General features: G+C 61.2%; 2 protein-coding genes across 3 annotated transcripts; one reads left to right on the forward strand and one right to left on the reverse strand.

The window, feature by feature from the left end:
- Positions 1-366: 366 nt before the first annotated feature.
- LPIN3 (lipin 3) lies at positions 367-16,390 on the forward strand. Of its 2 annotated transcripts, none has more exons than XM_040638318.1 (21): positions 367-494; positions 3,116-3,266; positions 3,413-3,612; positions 4,979-5,074; positions 6,073-6,338; positions 6,534-6,617; positions 6,961-7,081; positions 7,250-7,589; positions 8,397-8,496; positions 8,635-8,795; positions 9,175-9,268; positions 9,365-9,434; positions 11,067-11,159; positions 11,236-11,279; positions 12,006-12,144; positions 13,110-13,258; positions 13,441-13,527; positions 13,990-14,142; positions 14,337-14,451; positions 14,531-14,634; positions 14,812-16,390. In XM_040638318.1, the coding sequence occupies exons 3-21, from the start codon at positions 3,421-3,423 to the stop codon at positions 14,954-14,956; spliced, it is 2,553 nt and encodes an 850-aa protein (XP_040494252.1). In that variant the 5' UTR covers positions 367-494; positions 3,116-3,266; positions 3,413-3,420; the 3' UTR covers positions 14,957-16,390. The 2 variants fall into 2 exon arrangements, with proteins under 2 accessions (XP_040494252.1, XP_040494253.1); XM_040638319.1 differs by having other exon boundaries at positions 6,537-6,617.
- EMILIN3 (elastin microfibril interfacer 3) lies at positions 16,383-21,023 on the reverse strand. The gene is made up of 3 exons (XM_040638320.1): positions 20,364-21,023; positions 18,989-19,212; positions 16,383-18,750 (listed from the first exon to the last, which is right to left on the reverse strand). Exons 1-3 carry the CDS (start codon positions 20,504-20,506, stop codon positions 16,964-16,966), a joined length of 2,154 nt encoding a protein of 717 aa, XP_040494254.1. The 5' UTR covers positions 20,507-21,023; the 3' UTR covers positions 16,383-16,963.
- Between the last annotated feature and the right edge of the window lie 1,348 nt (positions 21,024-22,371).

Consider the following 22,371-nt stretch of genomic DNA (forward strand, 5'->3'; position numbering starts at 1 on the left):
CTTTGACAAAGCAGAAAACAAGCTCAGATTGGGGAAAACTTATCCAAGGTCACACAGAGAGCTGGAAGCAAAGCCAGGAGGGCCTAAATCGGCCCGATTCGAAGATCCCCGCTTTTCCTCTGCTCTTGGCGGTGGGACTGGTGGCAGGCCACCGGGACGTCCCATCTAGCAGTTTTAGGGCGCGGGGCGGGGCTGGGGTGGAGCCTGCGCGGGGCGGGGCCTCAACTCCGGCCCCGCCCAGCCTCTATGGGTGAAAGGGCGCCCTTGGGCGTGGGGACTGGGCGGAGGCGGGGTGTTTTCGGGGGGTGGAGCCTGGGCGGATTGGGGCCTGCAGACACCCGCCTTGGCTCATGGAAGGGGCGGAGCCGGGATCTGACCCGGTCCTAGAGGAGACGGAAGCTCCAACTGAGTGTGGGCCTGAGGACACTTACCGCTGACCCCGTGCACTCAGGCGGCGGCTCCGGGTCCCGGAGGTCCGGTGGGCAGCTCCCCAGGTAGGGCCTAACCCCGGCCTGAAAAGAGGTACCCCTTCCCCAGCCCTGCCCTGCCCCGCCCATCTGTCCTGCCATCTGACCCACGTTTCTTCCTGTCCGTGGGCCTGAGTCCATCCCTGGACATCAGAAGGTAGCTCAGGGGTGGAGGGGCTGGTCTCACTTCGTCCCCCTCCCTGGTCCAGCCGCTGCGAGTCCCCGGACATCAGAATATGGAATTAGAAGATAAGATGCCAAAATCTCTTAGGGGAGGCTGGCGCAGCTTCACCCCAGGCTCTGTGACCTTTGGGAGGTCACCCACCCTCTCTGGTACTGAGTGTCCTGTGTTGCAAAACAGGATCTGACCCTGCCTCACCCTGCGGAGATGGGGTGAGTCGCTTTCTCCCTTCCAGGGCTATAGGAATGCTTATCCTCCTGCTTCTTCTGGTGGTAGGTGGAGAGCTGCACCTTCACCCTTCCCCAGATCTGGGAGCCCTGAAAGGCTGAGAGCTCAGACCCTGCGGTGGAGCTGTGTGCTGGCCTGGGAGGCCTGTGGGTGTTCCCAGAGTGGGCTCTGAGGCTTGGATCAGAGCAGGACCCCATGCCCCCCAGAGACAGTACCATCTCCTACCTCAGTGGCTCTCTACCAAGAGCCACTTTGTTCCCTGGGGGACATCTGACAATGTTTGGAGACAATGTGATTGTCACAACTGGAGGGGGGGTAATACTAGTATCAGTGGTAGACACCAGGAATGCTGCCAGACATCCTACAACCCCCCCAACGCGAAGGATGACCCAGCCTCAGACGGCAAGGATGCTGAGGTTGGGAAACTGCTAGGTCAAGTTGAGCCTGTCACTACCCCACCCAGCTCTTTCCTCAGCGGGCAGATAGCTCGGGTCTGAACCTCCCCCTGGGCAGACCTTTGCCCCCTCCTGGTCTGCCCCTCCCATGCTTGCTCCTTTATTCCTGGAAACTTCTGGAGTCTTCTCTGGTTCTCCTGGGCACAGTAATCTAAAAACCTGCCCATCACGTGTCGGTCCTGGTCTGTCTGCCTTCCAAGACCTTTATTCACAGAATTTGGTGTGGTAGGAAGGAACCAAAGTGGGAATTTTCACCTAGCACATAGTAGGTGCTTTGCAGATAAACTGTATATTAAATTTGAATGCCATTTTCAGGGTCCAAAAAGCTTCATTTTATCCCAAGTTTTCATTTTAGCAATTCTAGTTGTACTTTATGTTTGTGAAGTTCTAGGTTTCTAATGAGCTCCCCCGTGATGCTGATGCTGCTGGGCCATGGGCCACATTTTGAGTGGCAAGGCATTGCACGGTTGTGCAGAGGTGGGCTGGGGCGGCTGCCCTCCCTGCAGACAACTGTGGTGTGGTTTGGGGACTGTGGAGTGACAGGAACCATGATATGGGGTCAGGAAACCAGGATACAAGTCATCACTCTCCCCGCCCCTCCCCATCTATGGCCTATGGATAAGTCACTTAACTTCTTTGAGGAGTGGTCTTGCATGGCAGGTGGTCCTCCAGGGGTTCTGATGCAGGGTCTGTGAGATGGGAGTGCCCTTGCAGGTGGAATGGCCTGGATCCTGGCAGCCAGAGGGGCAGTAGGCCATTGGCCTGGCCAGCAGGGAAGGGGCCATGAGCTGCCGCTGGCGGCATGGGCACCAAGCCAGCGTGGAAGCAGCTCTCATTATGGTCCTGGCTCTTCTCCACGGCTGCCACAGCCTTCTGCTTCTGGCTTACCCAGCTCTGCCTGGTGTGGGAAAGCTGGAGAGACCAGTCTGGCTGGGGGAAGGAGGGGCAGGTTTGATGGGGTAGGGGCCAGCCCAAGGCCTGAATGTGGGTCTCAGGGCCTGGCCAGCTGAGCCAGGGTCTCAGAAGTGGGAGTCAGGCCTGAGAACTGTGGCCTAGAGACACTTGGGGTCAGATTGTGGAGCTTGGATAGGATTCCCACCTGTTCCAGGGAAACTGGGAAGGAGTTTGGTATTTGGGGCCATAAAGTGGGAGGTCACTCTACCCCCAGCTATAGTAGATGCCATCTCTCAAGTATCCGACCCCAAGAATAGAGCTGGGCAGAACCTTAGGTACCTGGGGTACCCTACCCCTGGCTCTCCACAAATCAGCCACGATGGCACAGCAAGGCCCCTTCCAACTCCTAAGACCAGGAAGCAGTAAGACAGATGAAACTATTTCGCAGATGGAAGAACTGAGACTCTCTCCTCCCTACTTCCTGGAAGGAGATCAGCCTTTAGGGCTGTCACCCATTACCCAGCAGGTCCCTGGGCCTAATATATCGTGAGGCTGCCCCCCATCGCATCAGGGAGGGGTGCTGACCTGCCCCTGTTCTCACAGTTGGGCCAACCCAGTGGTTCACACTGAGGGGTCTGCAGCCACGCAGGCCCGGGTTTGAGTCCTGGCTCCTCTCCTTACTAGCTGTGGTCCTGGGCAAATCGCTCCGTCTCTGAGCCTCAGTGGCTTGTCTGTAAACAGCAATAATGACACCCGCTCGGCCAGCCTCGCAGGTTGTTGTGAAGATGGAATGAGCCCTGCCACTGAACACCATGGTCATTAACATTACTCATGGCATTTAGAGACGCAAAGCACCCCAGATCACCTCACCTGGTGCTCTCCTTTGACAGATGCAGAGATCGGCACTTGGAGAAGGAAGGCAGCTGCCTGGGGCCCCACAGCAGGTCGGTGGGCGAGCCGGGGCTAGAACCCACACCTGCAGGCACCCCTCCCATCCCACAGCTGCTGCCCATCTGCGAAGGCTCGCCTAGGGCGACACATGTAAGCCTGGGGAGACCTTTGCTCCCCACTCCTGGTCGGCCCCTCCCATGCTTGGGGACCTGGGGGTCCCGGGGGCCGGGCTGCAGAGCCTCCCCACTGAGGGAGGTGGACCCAAACTTTGTCCCAGCATGTCCTCCCTTTGCCAGCACCAGCCATGAACTACGTGGGGCAGCTGGCGGGGACGGTGTTGGGGACGATGAAGGACATATACCGAGGCCTGAACCCGGCCACACTGAGTGGTGGCATTGACGTGCTGGTGGTGAAGCAGGTGGACGGCTCCTTCCAATGCTCACCCTTCCACGTGCGCTTCGGCAAGCTGGGAGTCCTGAGGTCTCGGGAGAAGGTGGTGAGTGCTGGCCAGCCAGGGGCCGTGGCGGGGTGGGCTCTTAGAGCCAGGACAGCCACTGCAGTCCCAGGAGAGGGCCTAGACCCCCCTCAGGTGGGGATCTGTGCTCTGGGCAAGCTTCTGTTCTTTTGCATTGTATTTGAAAGTTTTGGGTGGGTTTGGGGGTTGGGTCCAGGAGGGTTCCCGTTTTCTTGTGAGGGCAGCACAGTGGGGCAGTCCCAGGGCCCCAGGCCACCGACGTGGCTCCAGCTTACTAAGATCTCACCTGTGCATTCTTCGTAAGTCCCTTCACCCGGGCAAATGGGTGCACACTCTCATCTTCCTGGTGCTGGAGGGGTGATTTGGGAGAATGAGAGAGGAGCTGATAACAGTGTCCCAGGGCCAGGGATGCAGGTGGCACTCAAAGGGTTAGCTTCTCTCCCTTCGGAAGGCTGCGCTGTCTTCTCTGGGCCCAGGCAAACATGACAGCTTTTTGTTAGCACTGAGGTTTGGAGTATGAAAAGACATTTGGTGGGCCCGAATCCCCTTCACGTTGGGGCCCCTGGGAACGTGCCAGAGTCCTAACAGGAAAGTGTCAGCTTGGGGTGCCCGGGTGGCACAGTCGTTAAGCATCTGCCTTCGGCTCAGAGCGTGATCCCAGCGTTCTGGGATCGAGCCCCACATCAGGCTCCTCTGCTGGGAGCCTGCTTCTTCCTCTCCCGCTCCCCCAGCTTGTGTTCCCTCTCTCACTGGCTGTCTCTCTCTCTGTCAAATAAATAAATAAAATAAAATAAAATAAAAAAAGGAGAGAGTCAGCTTATGGGGGACCGTATAGCTAGGTGGTAAAGAGCTGGGGCAGACTTCGTGGCTCACAGCCGTACTTGGCCACCTCCCGGTACATTACTTAACACCCCTGGGGGCTCGGTTTCCTCGTCTATCAAGTGGGGTAGTGATAGGAGCACAGTGTTGCTGGAAAGTTCTAGGGGAGAGTCCAGATAAAACTCTCCATTCAGTGCCTAGGAAATGGTCATGCGTACCACTGTTCATGTAGTCAGCAAGCGCTCCGGGGGTTGGGGACACAGCCGCGACAGGATGGCTCATGTCTTGTTCCAATGGGGTGTGACACAAGAGCACTGAGACAGTGGTGCATGCAAGGAAGCCCAGAGAATGGGGAAATGGGGGGGGGGGCGGGGAGAACTCAGTGCAGCTTCTGTGCAAAGGGGAGCCTGAGCAGAGACCTTTAGGGTGGGCAGCCGGGCACACCAGGGGCTGGAGGGCAGGAGTTCCCGCAAGTGCAGCACTCCAGAGGGGCGGGGGGGCCCAGTAGACTAGAGTGTGGGGGTAAGGGACAATGGGGGGGACTTTGCGCCACCACACCCCTTTACAGGTAGACATCGAGATCAACGGGGAGCCTGTGGACTTACACATGAAGCTGGGGGACAGCGGGGAGGCCTTCTTCGTCCAGGGGCTGGAGAGCGATGACGTAAGTGCCTTGCGGCACGTGCCCGCTCTGGGCGGGACCTTGGGCCCTGTCACCGACGTGCCTGCCGCTGGGAACACCCTAGCAGCAAATCTATGTTGGGGGGAATCCCAGCATGCTGTTGGAGCCTAAGTAGAATGGGGAGGGGGGCAGCAGGAGTTGATTTCCTTCTCGGGGAAAGGTGGGGACAGTTTCTCAGAAGAGGACACTGGAGCTGGGCCCCTGGAAGGTGAAAAGGAAGCTTTCCCTGGGCGGCCCGAAAAGGAGGAGAGTGCTGTTGCATGGCTGAGGGGGGCGGGGGAGAGCATGAGACGGATTGTTCTGGATCTGGTGCTGGCTCGGTGCAGTTAGAACATGGAAGGGTGAAGTGAGGGATGAGGAGAGGGGTGTTTCAGAAGGGAGGCAGAGCCCAACACAAGTCAGCAGAGGTGTTTCAACAGTTTGAGCTTCACAAACTTTAATTAAGCCACTCTTCCTATGCTAGACACTGTGCAGTGGACCGGGATGAGGGGTCGCCACTGCCTGTAAAGAAGGCTCCCAGACCAGCCTGGGAGACAGACATATAAACAACAGATGATGGAATTATATAGTCACGGCAGTGAAGGGGGTTGGAACTGGGTCTGGGGTTAGTCAGGGCAAGCTTCCTGGAGGAGGTGATGTCTGGCTGAGTCTTAAAGGAAAAGTAGGTGTGGGCAGAGAAGATGAGTAGCCAAGATCCAGGGTTCTACCTGGATGGTGTGGTTCATGTGGCACCCTGGCCTGCCACGAACTTCCAGGGGTACACGCAGCCCCTAGGACTGGGGCTGCTTCATCTCTGCGAGGGAGCTCGGATGCCAGCGGCACTTGTGAGGCCACGCTATTGCTGCCTCCGGCCAGCCTCCGTGCCTGTTTTCCTAAGCCCAAATGAGTTCACATCTGGGCCCTGGGACTCAGGCAGGGCTCAGAGCAATTGGGTGGCAAGGGTGGCCCCCCCAGGCTATAGCCCCTGGTCTGTCCCACAGGAACACGTGCCTCCCCGTCTGTGCACATCACCCATCCTTTGTGGGGACCTGTCTGGGTTCCCCCCAGACTCCCAGCTGAGCACAGCCAGTGAGCCTGAGGCCATCACTGAGGGGGTGCCCTCCACGGGGCGCAAGAAGAGGCTTCGCAGGAGGAAGCCCAGGCGGAAGGAGGACACGGTGGCAGCCAATTCTAGTTCGGAGGAGCTAGAGACAGGCGCTGAGAGTGAACTGTCCCTGCTGGAAAAGCCAAGGCCAGAGCCCCCAGGGTGTGTGTGGACCAGATGGGGGGCTAAGGGTGTGGGGATACCATCCAGGGTTCAAGCACCATTTCTTCTGCTGATGCTGTGTGACCCTGGACAAGGGCCTTGACTTCTCTGGGCTTCACCTCCCCTAACCCCTGACGCCCAGGCACCCATGCCCGGTCCTGTCGGTGACCATTTATTTCCCTGCGGCCCCCTCAGCAGCATCCAGTCAGAAGGGGAGTCCTCACCGCAAGCCAGAGACATCTACCCCTACTCTGATGGCGAGTGCAGCCCCCAGGCCAGGTGAGAGTGTAGGTGGCCTGCAGGCAGGGACCCACGGCCAAGGTCTCAGAGTGGTTTCTATTTATATTTTCCTGATGAATAATGACATAGGACATGTTTAATATGTGTACCAGCCATTTCTACATCTCCTGTGCCAAGTGTTATTCAAGTCTTTGCCCATTTTTTTTTTTTTACTAGCCTGCCTCATTATTGTTGGTTTGTAGGAGTCCTCCGTATATTTATATATTCTGGATCCAACAGAGGCATAAATATGTATTACAAATATTTTTTTTTCCCCAGGCTGGGGTGGGCAGCGATGGGCAACAGGCTGGCTTGAGGGCCTCTAAGTTCTTGCTTCCCGCAGCCTCCCACCGGGTGGGCTCACGTCCCCTAAGAGTGACTCAGAGCTGGAGCTGCGGACCCCCGAGCCCAGCCCCCCGCGAGCTGAGTCCCACATACAGTGGGCCTGGGGGAGGCTGCCGAAGGTGAGTGCCTCCATGTCCGCCTCCCATCCCTGCCTTTCAGGGGCTCGGTGGTCCCCTGCGGGTCAGAAGTGCAGTGACGGAGACTTGGACCCCTGAGGTGTTGCGGGGTGTGGGAGACAGGCCTTGTGCTGGTTCACATCCCCTCCTTCCCAATTTGTTTGACCGAAGGTGGCCAAAGCAGAGTGGCCTGAGTCCTCGAAGGTCGCTGATGGCCAGGCTGGGGCAGCCCCTCTTCTTCAGGGAGAGCCCAGCACCCCCTCTGCTCCTGTGGCTGGTGTGGACCCTTCGGGACCCCTAATCCTGCAAGCAGGGGCTGATGCTGACCTTCCTCCTACCGACGTGGAGCCTCCCGCTCTGGGGGGCTCCCCTCACCCCACTCCTGAGAGGGAGACCAAGCTTCAGAGCTGCAGGCCTACCGGCCTGCCACCGCCCTCGAAATCATGGAGCTGGACCACCCTGGAGGGCCCGGTTTCCACCAGGCAGCCGGAGGGGGCCCCCAGGAGGAAAGGTGAGTGATGGTTGGCCCTCTCCCAGGGTTGTCGCTGGCCTCACATAACCCCTGGCTGGACTCTGGTGCTTCAAGCATGTTTTGAGCGCTTACTATGTGCCTGGCACTGTGCTTGGCAGCAGCCCTCACAGGCCCGCGGTCCAGTGAGGAAGCTAGATGAAGCGTGTGGCAGCAGGGAGAGCGTGCTGTGGGTGACACAGGACAGAACCACTGGTGGGGACGGAGCCTATTTAAACCATGTGGTCGGGGAAAGCCTCTCCGAGTGGGGGATGCGTGAGCTGAGACGCGAATGATGAAGGCCCAGCCAAGTGAGGATCACGGGAGGAGAGTTCTGGGCGGAGGGAAGAGCGTGTGTCAAGGCCCTGAAGTGGGAGAGAGGTTGCGTGTCTAGGAAGGGAGGCAGCTGTGCGCCTTGAGCAAGCGGGGCTGGGGGAGGAAGCCGGCAGGAGGAACAGATGCTGGGTCAGGGCTGGCGCGGGAGCTGGGGTTTCGCCGGAGAGCGTGGGAAGGGACTCGGGCTCACTGTCCAAATCAGTCGTCGCGGGCTATATATGGCTATGTGAAATGTAGTGAAAAATCACTGAAATTAAATAACATACACAATCCCGTTTCTCCATCGTGCCGCGTGTTCAGTGCGCTGATAGTGGCGTGTGGCTAGCGGTATTGGACAGGCAGGCGGGGGACATTTCTACCATCCCCAAAGTTCTAGGAGACAGCGCTGCTTGAGGGTGCTCAGAGACAAGGGGACACCCCCTGCTCATGCTACGAAGCACGTGTTAGGACTGTCGGTGTCCCCTCTGGCCTCAGGTTCCCTGAAGAGAAGCCAGCACCTGGGCCCCAGTGACATCTATCTGGACGACTTGCCCTCTCTGGATTCTGAGAATGCAGCCCTTTACTTCCCCCAGAGGTGCCTGGATGCCGGGTGCCAGGGTGTCTTGGGATTGGGGTATGGGTGGTCGGGGGTTGGCTACCAAGGGCCTGAGAGGGGTGGGCCCCTTCTCCAGCCTCCTTGTAGTCACATCACTGTGGGCCCCTCTGCCCCCAGTGACTGTGGACTGGGGCCCCGAAGGTGGAGTGAACCCAACAGCCAGAAGCCCCTGGGAGACCCCAACCCTGAGCAGGAGCCAGAACCCTCTCTGGACATGGTGGATATGGTAGCACTGTCCCTCTGTGGCGGGCTATCTGACAGTGGGGACATCTCCCTGGGTATGTCTGACCAAGGCCTGGGCCCTTCCGAGGATTGGCACTGGGGGTGGGGTGCAGCAGAGGTGGGAGGCGAGGCTGGGCGCCCTTGCGGTTCTCTGCCCTGTGGAGCCCCATGCAGCCAGCAAGGGTGGGGCATTCCCAAGGCCCTGCAAAGCAGCACTTACTGGTAAGCTGTGACTTACCCTGTGAACAGGGTGGCGAGTGCCTGGGGTGGGCACAGCAGATGCAAAACCCACAGGTAGGGAGGAGCCCTGCTGGGTCCCAGACCCAACCTGCAGGAGTTTTGAGTGGTAGAGTGTGGGGGAGCCAGGAGGCGCTGGGGCAGCAGGTCAGGTCAGACGTGTCAGCCTCACTCCTTACTCTCTGCGTCTGTGCCCAGAGAAGTTCAACCAGCACATCGTCTCCTACCAGGACCTCGTCCAAAACCCTGGCCTCCTTGAGCACCCAAACCTTGTGGTGAAAATCAATGAGAAGTGAGTACCAAGCTTGAGCCAGGCAGCCCCCGGATCGCCCCACCCTCCACGGCCCTGTGGCTGCTGCAGCCCTGATGCCCTGTTCTGTCTCTCCAGGCATTATAACTGGGCTGTGGCTGCCCCCATGATCCTCTCCCTGCAAGCCTTCCAGAGAAACTTGCCCAAGGTAATGGTTAGAGCACCACCAGGCCTGCTGAGGAAAGTGGGCCCAGCCTTGCAGCCCTTGGCCAAGAAGTGGAAAGTGGGCAGAGATGGGCCTGGGGCTGACTGGCTGCAAGACCCACTCTGAGAAGGGCAACCGAGGGCCCCTGGAGCCTCGCCCCATGCATGCTGTGTGGACAAAGCCCGAGTCTGCCCTGGCTTCCTGGCATGGCTGAATCCTATCAGGGTTGGACTTGACTTTGAAAGAGCTCAGGGCATACCAGGAACGGGTAATAACTTTCCACAGGAGGCTTTTAGATCTGAGAGATGAGGCTTAGAGGCTTGGGGATGGAGGCCCCACTTCTTATCTTACCCTGAGCACCTCTCCAGGCTGGGCTGTGGGCATTGCTTGCTTTATTGGCGTGCATTTATTGAGTACCTGCTGTGTGCCAGGCACAGGCTGGGGACAGTCACACCCTCCTAGAAAGACAGTTAATCATAAGACTCAGCCAGATGAGTATAAAATTCAACCGCGTGTATTGGAAAGGAGAAGCTGGGGTGCTTTGAGAGGCTAAAATGGGGGTTTGCTGAGCAAGTGCCCCCTGGGCAGAGATCTGAAGGATGAGTAATCCATAAGCAGATGAGGGGCAGGGAACAGCATGTGCTGATGCTCAGAGGTGGGAAGGAACCCAGTCTTTTCAGTCCTTCCAGAACTTCCACCCTCACCGACCTGCACCTGCCCCTCCTACCCCACTGGCCCCCCGCCCTAATCTGGCCCATTAGACTCACCCAAGAGCATCACCAACCAGATGTTGACAGCTGGTGCCTCCCTTTGGTGACACTCGGCTCTATCCTCTGGCTGGCTCTGGGTCTGAGCTAGGACCAGAGCCCGTGGGAAGGAGGAGGGCTACTCTCCTGCTTGGCTCTCCTCACCTCCCCGAGACAGATCCACCACCTGAGGCCCCTGGGAGAATCCCCCAGCCTGTTTCCAGTGCAAGGGGGTACCCTGGCTGACCTACTTCCAGATCATGTCCTCCTGACTTGTGCTCACCATTGTCTGTAGGAAGCTGAAATGTCTCCTGGGTGGGCCTTGGCCTAAGCTCTCCTGGGCTCCCCCTGGCGCTCCTAGCACGAATCTAATCAGCATCTTCCCAAGGTCCTGTTGCCCCCACCAGACAGCAGTGGTAACACACAGAGAGGGAGGCCATGCTTGGGATAGAGTCACTGACCTTTGGGGTTGCCTGTGTTGTCTTGGAGGTTGAAGGGAGTACTGGCTGTAGACTGTTCTTCCTGCTGTCACTTGGTGGCGTCATGCAGACAGTACTAGATCCTGAGAAACTCCCACAGCACTGCCCTCAGCTACTCTAGTGGCAATACTGGCCCACAGGATCTGGAGGCCAGGCTGAGGCTGGGCTAGAGGTAGGGGGTCAAGGCTGGGGTAGAGTGGGGATTGGCAGGGATGGCCCTAGGTCTCCCGTGCTTAGTCCGTGAGTCATTAGCTTGGAGTCCCAGGATGGAGGTGAGTATGCTTCCTTAGCCTTCAGACGTTAACGGCACCTTGCTCTAGGGTCAGCCCCAGACTCTGGGTTCATGGCGGTGATGAAAGGTAGGTTTTTGTGGTGCAGGAAAAAATGCCATGGTCTTTATCTGCTCGCAGAGCACCGTGGACAAACTGGCAAAGGAGAAGATGCCCCGGAAGGGTGGACGGTGGTGGTTTTCCTGGCGACGCCGGGACTTCCCAGCCGAGGAGGTGAGTGGTCATGGTCAAAGGGCCTGGTCAGCGCAGGCAGGAGGCGGGGCTCACTGGATGTGTGTTCTTCCCATAGCGCCGAGCCCAGACGGAGAAAACCACAGCCAGGGAGCAGCAGGGGTGAGCTGGATCTCTTGGCTGGATCTCTGCAGCTGGAGCCGAGCCTCAGGAAGATCCCTGTGGGGGAGGGGTGGTGCCAGCACCTCTCCCCCAGCTATGGTTCTTTGTCACTACCCAATCACTTCTACACCCTTTCTTCTTCTTGAGAAATGTCCCCATTTCACAGATGGGAAAACTGAGGCCTAGAGCTACACCAAAAGTCCCACAGCTGGGAACTGGGAGAGCTGGAACGGGTGCCCAGACTCCTGGCCCAGACAAGGGACTACTGTCTTAAGGAGGGGCGGGGCTCCCCTCTTTGCCTGGGGCAGGCTGACCTTGCCTTTTTCACCTCTCAAGTGACCAGAACACCCAAGCTTGGGTGGGGGATGACCAAGGGCAGGTCAGCTGAAGCCAAAGGAGGTGGGGTGGGTAATAAACCCTAAGACGCACCCCTAGGTTTTACAGGTAAACATCTCCAAGGCTATCTTGGCTAGGCACTGAGGGCCAGGAGCCCTGGGTCTCCCTGCTCCAGCTCTGCTGACCCCTTTCTGGGTTTATACTGCTGGCCTGTGTCCTTATGTCTGCTACCCCTCTCCAAATGGGTGGCACCTAGGGGGGGGTTCTGATCCTCTGGTGGGGGCAGGGACAAGCCCCAGGTTCCTTGTGGCCTGGGCTGAGGGGTGACCATCTACGAGGAGTGTAGGGTCTTGGCTGGGAAGAGTGGCCTGAGAGCCGGGGTGCCTGCAGGGAGAAGACTGATGTCCTGAGTAGTGAGGATGATGCCCCAGAGAGCCCTGTGATCCTGGAGGCCCCCTCTCTGTCACCCTCGCCTCCAGCCTACACTCCCACCTACAAGAAGTCCCTCCGCCTCTCCTCCAATCAGATCGTGAGTGTGTGCGTGGCTGTGTTCAGGGAGGGGGGCTGGGGCTGAGATAATATGACTCCGTGGAGCCTTGAGTTTACCAAAGCCCAGAATCCAATCCCTCGGCAGCCTCCCTAACAGCCTCTGCTTGAAAACCTCCAGGGTCAGGGGCTCACTTCTTTAGGCGCCAACCCATTTCTTTGTTGGATGCTCTTATGGGAAAAGCCTTCTCTAAAGCATCTGCCTTGGGTGGGTTGCCGACTCTGGGTCTGCTCTTGGAGGCCACGCTGAAGGATCAAAGGCTGACGACAGCCCCTCAGATTTTGGCCATCCCTGCCCCCAAGTCCTGTCTTTGAGCTTAGTCACTGGCCCCCAAGTGGGGCTCTCAGGGAGGTGCCCAGGCCGGGTAGCCCGGTACAGAGCAGCTACGGTACCCCTGTGTGACACCCACGCTGGGGTCAGCCAGGGCCCGATGGCCTTGGTCACCGGCTGGGCTCAGAGCTGCCCTGATCCTTCTCTTTGGACCAGGGACAAAGCTAGGTGTTTCTTTGGAGGGATGTCACAAGTACCCTAGCCTCAGGCAGGAGGCTACCTGTGAGGATTCTAGAGGCTACCTTCTATGGAGTGGGGTGTCTCCGTGCCAGGAGCAGTGCCAGGCTTAGGGCTGATCTGAGAAACCTGGGTGGGAGTCATGGACCAGGCTTTTCCTGTAAGCTTCATCCCCAAGGGGCAGGAAAGGAAGTTAGGGCTCCTGTGTGTGGGCCCTTGTGGGCCCCAGCCTGCACTCCCTCACTCCCTGAGGCCTCCCTCTACCTGTACGGATGTGTCTGGGTGTGGCTGTCTCTGATGAATTCAGGCAGGTTCTCTGAGTTGGAAGGAAGAGGGGAATGAGAGGCCCGTGGGGATCAAAGACCATGGTTTGGGGTGGTGGGCAGTGGACACACCAGGCTGTGGCAGATCACAGCTTCCCCCCCTCTGCCCGGCCCCAGCGGCGCCTGAATCTGCAAGAAGGTGCGAATGATGTGGTCTTCAGTGTGACCACCCAGTACCAGGGCACCTGCCGCTGCAGGGCCACCATCTATCTGTGGAAATGGGACGACAAGGTGGTCATCTCGGACATCGACGGGACCATTACCAAGTGAGGCCTGGTTGGCCAGGGGAAAGAGGGAGGGCCTGGGACTGGCTTCCTCTGTGCTGGCGGAAGGGGGACGTCAAGAAAGGCCCTCCCCCCTCCCAGCGCACCGTCCTGGGGGCTGGAGGTGGTGGAACACGAGAGCTACGTGGGGCTGCCTCAGAGTGACCCCTCTTCTGTGGCTCTAGGTCGGACGCTCTGGGCCACATTCTGCCCCAGCTGGGGAAAGACTGGACACACCAGGGCATCACCAGTCTCTACCACAAAATCCATCTGTGAGTGCCTGGGTTGGGGCAGGGCCCCAGGGAGGGAGTGACAGGATGTCTGAGGCCACCACAGCCTTTGCCCCAGGAAGCCAGGCTTGGGGATGCATGAGGGGTTGAGCTCTCCCCGTGGACATGTCCCTGGATGGTCCTCCATTCTGTGAAACACATGTCTCCTGCGGTCTGGCATCTGAGTCTAACCGCTGGTCTTCATGCTGTAGGGGAGGGCTACAGACTTGCTCAAACCTTTGTCCATCCTGGTCCACCTGGGCCTCAGGATGCTGTCCGTGCCCTTCCTCCCTAGGACAGCTACTGAGGCCACCTCTCCCTGATGTTCTCCCTAAGTCCTCTCCCTGCAAAGTCCTCTGGGTTTGAAGTCCAGAGCCCCGGCGTTGGGCTGAGCTGGCCGAAGCCAAGGGAGTGGGGAGATGGGGGAACGGCTGCTCTCTGACGGCTCTGGGCCCCTGCCTCCAGAAACGGGTATAGGTTCCTGTACTGCTCGGCACGGGCCATCGGCATGGCGGACCTCACCAAGGCCTACCTCCAGTGGGTGAGCGAGCGGGGCTGTGGCCTCCCCAAGGGCCCCATCCTGCTGTCTCCCAGCAGCCTCTTCTCCGCCCTCCACAGGTAACCACGCCTACGGGATACAAGCCCAGGGGCCCTCGCAGGGAGTGACGGGCTCGCTGCCTGCTCGGGCCAGGCCCGCAGCAGGCCGGGCTTGGGTGTCTGTTAAGTCCCACCCGGTGTCACCTGACCCTGCCATCCTCTGATGGCTACCCCTCCTCGGTTCCCTTTCCTGCCTGTGGCCCCGGCTGTCCCAGGGAGGTGATTGAGAAGAAACCAGAGGTGTTCAAAATCGCCTGCCTGAGTGACATCCGGCAGCTGTTCCTGCCCAATGAACAGCCCTTCTATGCCGCCTTTGGGAACAGGCCCAACGTGAGTGTGTCCCCTCCCCATGGGCCAGGCCGCCTCCTCCCTGTCTCCCAGCCCACTGGCCCCTCCTTGTCCCCCACAGGATGTCACTGCCTATCGGCAGGTGGGCCTCCCTGAATCTCGAATCTTCACAGTCAACCCCCGGGGAGAGCTCATCCAGGAGCTCACGAAGAACCACAAATCCACGTGAGGCCAAACCCTGTCATGTGTCACCCATGCCCTCCCAAGTCCCCATGCCCCAGCCTCTCCCTGGCCTCGGTTCCACCCAGGGCTCCAGGGCGGGACGCGGTCGCTGCCTGATGTGATGGGGGCTGGGGCCGGGTGGCCGCTCGACTCTCAGTGCTGGCCCTGTTCTGCCCGCAGGTACGAACGGCTGGGTGAGGTGGTCGAGCTCCTGTTCCCACCTGTGGCCCGTGGCCCCAGCGCAGACCTGGCCCACCCTGAATTCAGCAACTTCTGCTACTGGCGGGAGCCGCTGGTTACTGTGGACCTCGATGCCCTGGCCTGAACCGGCCCCAGCTGCCCCCTCGTCCCTGGCCAGACCCAGAACTGACTGGGTGTCCCAGGGAATGGGAGGCTGGAAGCTGGCTGCCACGGGGCCAGTCCACTGAAGGGGAGGAGGGGGCTGAGGGCTGGTTGGCAGCCACAGAGACCCTTCCTCCTCCCTGTCCTGTCTCCTGCCTTCGCCCGCTGATCTGCAGGAGAGGGGGCGGCCGCTCCAGGCCTCAGCGTGGCTCTGCCCTGTAGCAATTAAATGATGGTCACCTGGGCCCTTGCAGGATTCTCTGTGCCCTTGACATCCTGTCCCTGTCACCCTGGTACACTGCCTCAACTCCTGATAGGACAGAGAGAAGAGGGAGGCCTGTGAGGCTTGAGACCTGTCCGCACAGGAAAGGGCTGGTGGCAGCAGTGGGGAGTGGTCGAGTAGCATCTGGCCAGCATGGGCGATACCCTCTGAAGCCAGACCCTTCCAAAAGCCTGGCCCCTTCCCACGGCTCTTGAGCCAGACTTCACTGCTCTCCCTTGTACCCCAGTATATCAGCACATCCCAACCCTGGAGGCTCAGACATCAAGGAATGGGGATTCCAGGGCAGCGCAAGGGCTGAGGGGGTATGGCTCCCACGTGGCCTCGCCTGTACCCAGCGGCTGAAGACACAGCCCCAAACCCTGCCAGGGCGGGTGGTGGTGACCTGCCCACCCTCCCTAGGCTTTGCCGGTCAATTCAGCACCCACACAGATGCCAAGCGAGCTCTTGCCTGAGGGGCTGTAGGAAGCCGGGCTGGCAGCCCACTGCAGCCTTCCAGCCTACTGTCCTTGGGGAAGAACATACCTTTAGGCGGGCTAAAAGCTTTAATCCAGGCCTGCCCTCCCCCAACAGCACCACAGTGGAGGGAAGAAACCAGAAGGCAGGGCTACAGAGACCTGGAACATAGCACAGGAAGGTCTGTGCTGCTGTGGGGAAACTGAGGCCAGGAGCCTCAGCAGAGACCGACATCAGGGTCTCTGGGAACTCTGAAGGCCAGATAAACACTGTGTTTTCAGGTTGTCTCTTGACGGTGTCAGACCTGAGTTACTCCCCACTTAGCGAACATCCAGGTAGGGCCGGGGTTTTGCTAGGATGCTGGAAACTAGGCCCGGAGCCCTTTTTCTCGCCTGGCTTTCTATTCAGAGTCTGGCCTCATTTAGGCCATGACATCTACTCTCTGGAGAGAGACCCTAACCTAAGAGGGTGGGCAGGATTTCCCCCCAGATGGAAGGGCGAGGAGGGTGTGGGGACCAGAGGCCCTGAGGCATCTTTGGGAAAGAGAAGAAAAAGGATAAATTGAGGGGGGTCTCTAAACAGATGGTCTGGACCTGGTCCTTTTCTCAGGGAAACTGCAGCTGCCTAAGTAAGCCCTTACCTGAGGGAGGGTCGAAAGAAATAAAAAGAACTCTCAGCTGAGTCTTCGTGTTTCTGTTCTGTCTGGAAGGCTGGGGGGAGCTGGAAACCTCTGGTCCTTGGTTCAGAAACTGTAACCACAAAGCTGCCAGGTGTGAGGACAGTGCCAGTGGGCGCCACCTTCCCGCAGAACTGAGCCCGGACGGCTAGGGAGGGAAGTCAAGGAGGCAAGGGAAGCAGAAGCCTCCACAGGCTGGGGGCTGTTTCCCGGGGACAAGGGGCGGTGTGGCCAGGTGACCGGACCTGCGGCTCTTCGTCCAGGTGCTGCCCTTGGTGTGTCCACAGAAGAGCAGTGTGCACACTGGACTGTGAGGTCACTCAGGTCTGCCCCGGCCTTCAGGCATGATGTCCTTGCCTTGACCATGATCCTGAATTGTCCAGTTGGCACGGCACTAAGTGTTAATTTTCGTGGCTGAGACAGTTGTATGGAGCCGGACCAAGGCTATTCCTTCCGTGGCCTCTGAAGTGGCATCCACACTGGCCAGGGGAGGCTGGGAGGCACTGCTGGGAAGGCTGGGCTCTGGAGGGGCATCCCCAGGGTTGGCGGGATCCGGGGTTGGGTCCTGTCTGGCTCGTCTAATCGGCTGGCCGGGGCCGCGCCTGCTCGGCCAGCTGGGCCCGGCAATCCAGGAGGTCGTCCCGGAGGCGGGCGATGTCCTGTGCGTGCCGAGCCAGCGTGCGATTCAACTGGTCCACGTAGCCCCACAGGCCCTCCGTGGGCCCGAGCGACTCGGTGGGCAAGTGGTCCAGGCCTGCGGCCAGTCGGCCCAGCCTCCCACATGCACTCTCCACTTGAGCCACCCTCCGGTCGAAGTGGCCCACCACGTGCTGCAGTTCCTGGGCTGTGTCCTGGCAGCGGCTCAGCCCGCCGGCCACGTTGGCCACACCGGCCTTGAGTCGCTCCAGCTCCCCCGTCAGGCTCAGGACCTGCCTGTGGCCAGCCTGAAGCCGAGAGCCTTGGCTGCTGACCTGTTCCTGGATGGCGTGAACCTCGGCCTCCACTTTGCGTTCGCGCTCGTCCAGGGACGAGTTGGCGGCCAAGAAGGCATCAGAGTACTGGCTGACGGAGTCGCTGAGGCCCGTGAGTGACTTGCTCACGGAGTTCAGACTGACCTTGAGAAGGGTGATCTCGCCTTGAAGTGAGCTGCCCGTCGCTTCTGCCAGCTGCTCCTGGACCTCGGCCACAGTGCCATTGAGCTGCCGGAGCAGGGCGGCGTGGCCGGCCACCTGGCGGAGGAGGGCCTCGCTCCGGCTCTGCCAGGCCTTCACCTCAGCCGCGAGGTTGTCCAGGATGGCTGAGGTGGTGCTGGGGGTGCACGAGGTCTCCAGTGAGACCAGCCGTTGTTCCAACACCGCCAGCTCCGTCTGCACCTGGGGCCGGGCCGACCTGGCCGGCGGGGTGCTGTCGTGGCTTAGCTCGCCTGCCAGGGTCACCAGGCGCTCCTCTAGGCTCTGCACTCGCTCTTCCAGTGTGCTCCTGAAGCTGCCCGCCTCCCACCCCCCCTCCTCCATCCCCAGGCAGCAGCCTCTCGCTCCACCCTCCGTCCCATTGAGCGTCTCCAGGCCCTCCAGGAGCCCGTCCACACCCCCGTCGAGCATGGCAGCGGAGAGCCGCTCGAGCTCATCCCTGGTGAGGGGCCCATGGCCCCTCTGGGCCTCGGTGACTGCCTGTAGGTTCCTCTCGAGGTTGTCCAGGCGGGCGCTGATCAAGGCCAGCCGGCTGCAGCAGCTGCTCCCGCCAGCCACGCTCAGACCCTGCAGCCTGGTGCCGAGCTGCGACAGCTCCCGGCGCAGGGCCAGCTCCCGACCGTCCAGGCTCTGGTGCAGCCGCTGGCTGGCCGCCTGGCCCTCCTGACACTGCTGCCGCACCTCCTGCACCCGCAGGTCGCAGGTACTCTGGACGCCTTGCAGCTTCTGCTCGAAGCCGTCCAGGAGGCTCCCCCAGAGCCGGTGCAGCCGTCGGTCCACGTACTCGTCCAGCAGCGCCAACGAGGTGAGCGGAGACGGACGGGCCTCCCGCAGCCGCTGCAGGTGAGCCTCGTGGCCGAGGGCCAGCCCGTGCACCTCGTCCAGCAGCTGCACCTTGGTCCGCAGCGTGTTGCTCACCTCTGTCACCTTGCTCAAGATCTCGTCAAGGGGAGGTGTGAGCGGCCCTCCGGCTCTGTCTCTGGGCTTCACGAACCCCTCCGAGATGACCCCGAAGCCCACAGGGGTGGCAGGAGCCCTTGGACTACCAGTCATCCTGTTGGGGTCCTCATGGCTGGCCACCATGCCACTGAGGGTACCATATGCTTGTGCCAGGCGCTGGACATCACCCTCCAGGCGTTCCAGCCGCTCACCGAACAGCCCCGGGCCTTTCCTTCCTGGGGAAGAGGAGGAGAGAAACCCTAGGGGCATCACTGGCCTGCCTCCCTCAACCTGTCCTGTTGCCAGGCCACCTGAGAGAGTTTCTGTTCTAAGCCGACCTTCCCACTGCGCGTATAGCTCTCTCAGCTTCGGGAGGGGCTCTGGGAGCTCGGTTCAAGCCGGCCTGGGTCAGCCCCCTCCCCACCACCCCCAAGAGACCTGATCACCTGGTAGGGTCTCCATGGGCAGACTCACCATAGGGACTGGGGGCCGCTCTGCTGGAAGAAGGGGGCCGGGGCCCTGGACCCAGCTGCCCTGAGGGTATCTGGGGCTCAGGCTCTGGCTGGGCTGGGGTGGCCCCGTGGTCGGTCAGGTGCTCGGGGCAGCCTTGTCCAGTGAGGCCAGGGCAGCACCGCCAGGCGAGGTCCGTCACTGTCTTGTAGCCGACCTTGTATCTGGGTCTGAGCACTGTGCGGTACCTGAGCCAGAGGGGGACAGGGCAGGCAGGGCCCTGTACTTGTGGGCTGAGGCTCCTGCCTCCTGGCATAAGATCTGGATTCTCTGCCCCCCTCCACACTGTCGCCAGAGTTTTTCCTTTTTCTGTGCATGAGGGGACAGGGCAGTGGGGTGGAGGCAGGACTTGCCGAGGGTCAGAGAAGGGCTAAGGAGCAGGTGCAGGTGAAGCCCCACCCCATCCTGTTTGCTTGGGGACAACACTAGCGGGGATTTAGCCCCAATGTCCCCAAGACCAATTTGCACAAGGGTAGCTCATGCTGCCATCAGAAATTCCACTCTGGCTTTGGCGGTACCTGGAAGAATCCTGACACAACCTCGGCCCTTCCCTATGGGTGTGCGAGGGGGTGCCATCCGGGAGCTGGGGTGGGCAGCCCTTCTCAGTGCGCTGGGGCCACTCTTGGCTCCCATCGGTCCCCTTAGTTCTCTCTACTCATTCCTAGCCCACTCTGGGAACTCAGCTCTGGCCACCCAGGCCGGTGGACGGCGCCTCTGATTCTGAGCACAGAAGGGAAGGCCCAGGGGTGCAGGGCAGGGCTGGCCAGGGCCACTCCCTCCCCTGCTCAGCCAGGTACCTGTTCACCCACTGACACAATGGAGCAAACAGGATTGTTTTCAGACCTGCATTTGAACCTCCCCAAGTACAGACCTGTGCATCACACCTGTATGCCACCCCACAGACCCTCGCACAGCCCCGTCTGCCTGGCCTAAGCCCCAGCAACCTGGCTTCTGTCCCCTCACCCTTGGCCTGCCTTCTCCACAATCACCGCAGCCCTCCCTGGGTCTCCCCAGGGCCCCTCTGGCATCCGCTGTTGTCAGGGTGACCCTCTGCCCTCTCTGTTCACCTCCAGCCCTCTTTGCCTCTGCTGCTTCTTCTTTGCCTTGTTCCGTGTGTCTTCTGGGAACCTTCCCTTGGCTCCCCTGTGGGCCCTAACCGGAACCTGCCATGTCTCCTCCCTGGACCTCCCCAGCCAGCCTGCGTGGGAGCTGGGGTAATAGGCACTTCGGAATCCAAGGAGTTATATCCCCTTGTGGCGCTGGCTGCTGCCCTGGGAGGAAGGCAGGCCTGGGGCTTGTGCCCAGCAGTCCTGAGTGGGTGGGATGGGAGTGCACTCACGTGACTGTCCCGGGGCACTTGGGCCCCCATCCACACTGTCGGTACTCGGCCTTCACGTAGCTGTCTGCTCCCTCCTGTAGGATACAGGTCACGTTCCTGTGCACCACGTAGGCGCAGAGGGCTCTGCAAAGGGGGAACGGCATCCTTGGAATATCTGGCCTTGGCCAGGCCTGTTGAGGTGCCTATACCCGCCCTCCCCAGCTGTGGGCCTCCCCAGGGGACCAGATCCCCATCTCTCTTCTGTCCCTTCTCCTGGTTCCTGGGAGACCACACTTCTCATTCTTCCTCCCCTGACTCCTTGGGAAATGCATGCCAACTTGTAGTTTCCAGCCACCCCCCCACCTCTTTGTTCCTGGTTTCTCACTCTGATCACTTCTTGTACTGCCTTCTCCAGGAAGCCTGCTCTGATGTGCCAGGCCTGCTGAATGTCAGCTGTGGGCTGAACACTCTCCCACAGTACAGTTCAGCCAGCACCCCAGGTAGAGCCCCTAACTCACCTGACTGGGGCCAGTTTCCAAGCCACTGGCTACTGAAGACCAGAAGCTGAGGCCCCCGCGAGGCAAGAGCCACCCTCACCGGTTACAAGGGCTGGGGAGGAGGCTGCCTGGCATAAGCCAGCCACCTGTGGGCGGCCATTGGGCTCTGGAGCCGCGACGCGCGCCCAGGACCCAGGCGCCCCAACCAGTTCTGTGGCCCAAACACGCTGGAGTTCCCAAGGGGTGGCGGGGGTCAGGCTGACGGCGGGAGGGGGCGGGCTGCAGGGCGCTGGGCTCCGTCTCCTACCTGGTGGGGCACGGGAGAGAAGGGGGGGCCGCGCGGGGGACATGCCTGGGGGAGTCCCGCGTGCGCCTCGCGCCGACGGCCCTCCCTCCTCTCCCTCCACCTGGTCCGCTGCGCCGGGAGTTTGCACACAGCGCAGCTGGAAAATGTTACTTCGCTGGAAAGGTTTCCGCGGGCACTGCCAGGTCCCAGCCGCCGCGCCAGGCCCCCTCGGCTTATTTTTCTTCGCCAGCCCCGCAGCCTCCCGGAGCGTGGGGCGCCTGCCCCGGGCCGGCGCTCGGCCTCGGGTGCCCGGAGCCCCCGTCTCCCGCGCGCGGTCGGGGCAGGTGGGAGCGCCTCCCGGACCCCATCCCTCCCGCTTCCCGCCGGGCGCGGCCCGCGCTTACTTGTGCGGCGCCGGGCGCAGCCGCGGGCGCCATCCCGTCGTGTAGAGGCTGTAGCGGGGGGCACCGGGCGGCGCGGGCCGCGCGACGAGCGGGGTGCCCTTGGCCTGAGCCCCCGAGAGCAGCGCCGCGACGGCGCACAGCCACACCGGCAGGCGGCGGCCCATCGCGGCCCGCGGCTCTCCACCTGGCCCCGCGCGGGGCCCCCGCCCGCCGTCCGCCCGCCGCGCCGCCCCCGCCGCTTGCCCTCCCGCCCGGGTCCCGCCGCCGCTCGCGGCCCCCGGAGCTCGCTGGCCCGGCCGCCTGGCGCTTCGCAGCGGCTGCGTCCCGCCGAGTGGCCGGCGCTGCTCGCGGCTGGGGCCGCGGAGGGGAGGCGGGAGGCGGGCTCTGCGCGGATTAGCATAAACTTGGGGCCGCGTCGCTCGCCTCCGCCGGCCCCCTCTCGGCCGCCAGCCCCCCGCCCCAGCTCCGAGCTGACGCCCGAGGGGCCGCCCGTAAGCGAGAGGTGAAGGAGGGAGCAGCCCCCCCCGGGGGGGGGGCAGGGGCACAGGCCGTCGCGCCCTGGGAGGCCACCAAACGCGCCGATCCGCCACCGCCGCCCGTGTGCGCGCGGCGAAGCAGAGCCAGACCCCTGGGGCGGGCGGCGACGCGGGGCTCCCGGGGAACGGCCCACCCGCGGGGCGCACGGCTCCTGAAAGCCCTGGCATTCCGGGAGACCAAGGCCCAGGCTCTGCCGCTGGAATGACCCTGTTTGGGGGCGCACCAGCAACACCTCCGCAGCCACCGCCTTGGAATGGGCCCAGAAGGTCCTTGTTGGCTGGCTGTGCCTAGTCACACGGTCACTG

Source organism: Ursus maritimus, unplaced genomic scaffold (genome assembly GCF_017311325.1).
Source record: "Ursus maritimus isolate PB19 unplaced genomic scaffold, ASM1731132v1 scaffold_22, whole genome shotgun sequence".
In the NCBI taxonomy this organism is placed as follows: domain Eukaryota; kingdom Metazoa; phylum Chordata; class Mammalia; order Carnivora; family Ursidae; genus Ursus; species Ursus maritimus.

Excerpts from the sequence above, each read along its gene's own strand:
- LPIN3 (XM_040638318.1), top strand. The coding sequence starts at position 3,421 with ATGAACTACGTGGGGCAGCTGGCGGGGACGGTGTTGGGGACGATGAAG. Across the intron at positions 7,082-7,249 it reads CCTGGGGGAGGCTGCCGAAG|GTGGCCAAAGCAGAGTGGCC; the intron begins GTGAGTGCCTCC and ends GTTTGACCGAAG. Across the intron at positions 11,160-11,235 it reads GGGACTTCCCAGCCGAGGAG|CGCCGAGCCCAGACGGAGAA; the intron begins GTGAGTGGTCAT and ends TTCTTCCCATAG.
- EMILIN3 (XM_040638320.1), bottom strand. The coding sequence starts at position 20,506 with ATGCCGTTCCCCCTTTGCAGAGCCCTCTGCGCCTACGTGGTGCACAGG. Across the intron at positions 19,213-20,363 it reads AAGTGCCCCGGGACAGTCAC|GTACCGCACAGTGCTCAGAC; the intron begins GTGAGTGCACTC and ends CCTCTGGCTCAG. Across the intron at positions 18,751-18,988 it reads AGCGGCCCCCAGTCCCTATG|GAAGGAAAGGCCCGGGGCTG; the intron begins GTGAGTCTGCCC and ends CCTCTTCCCCAG.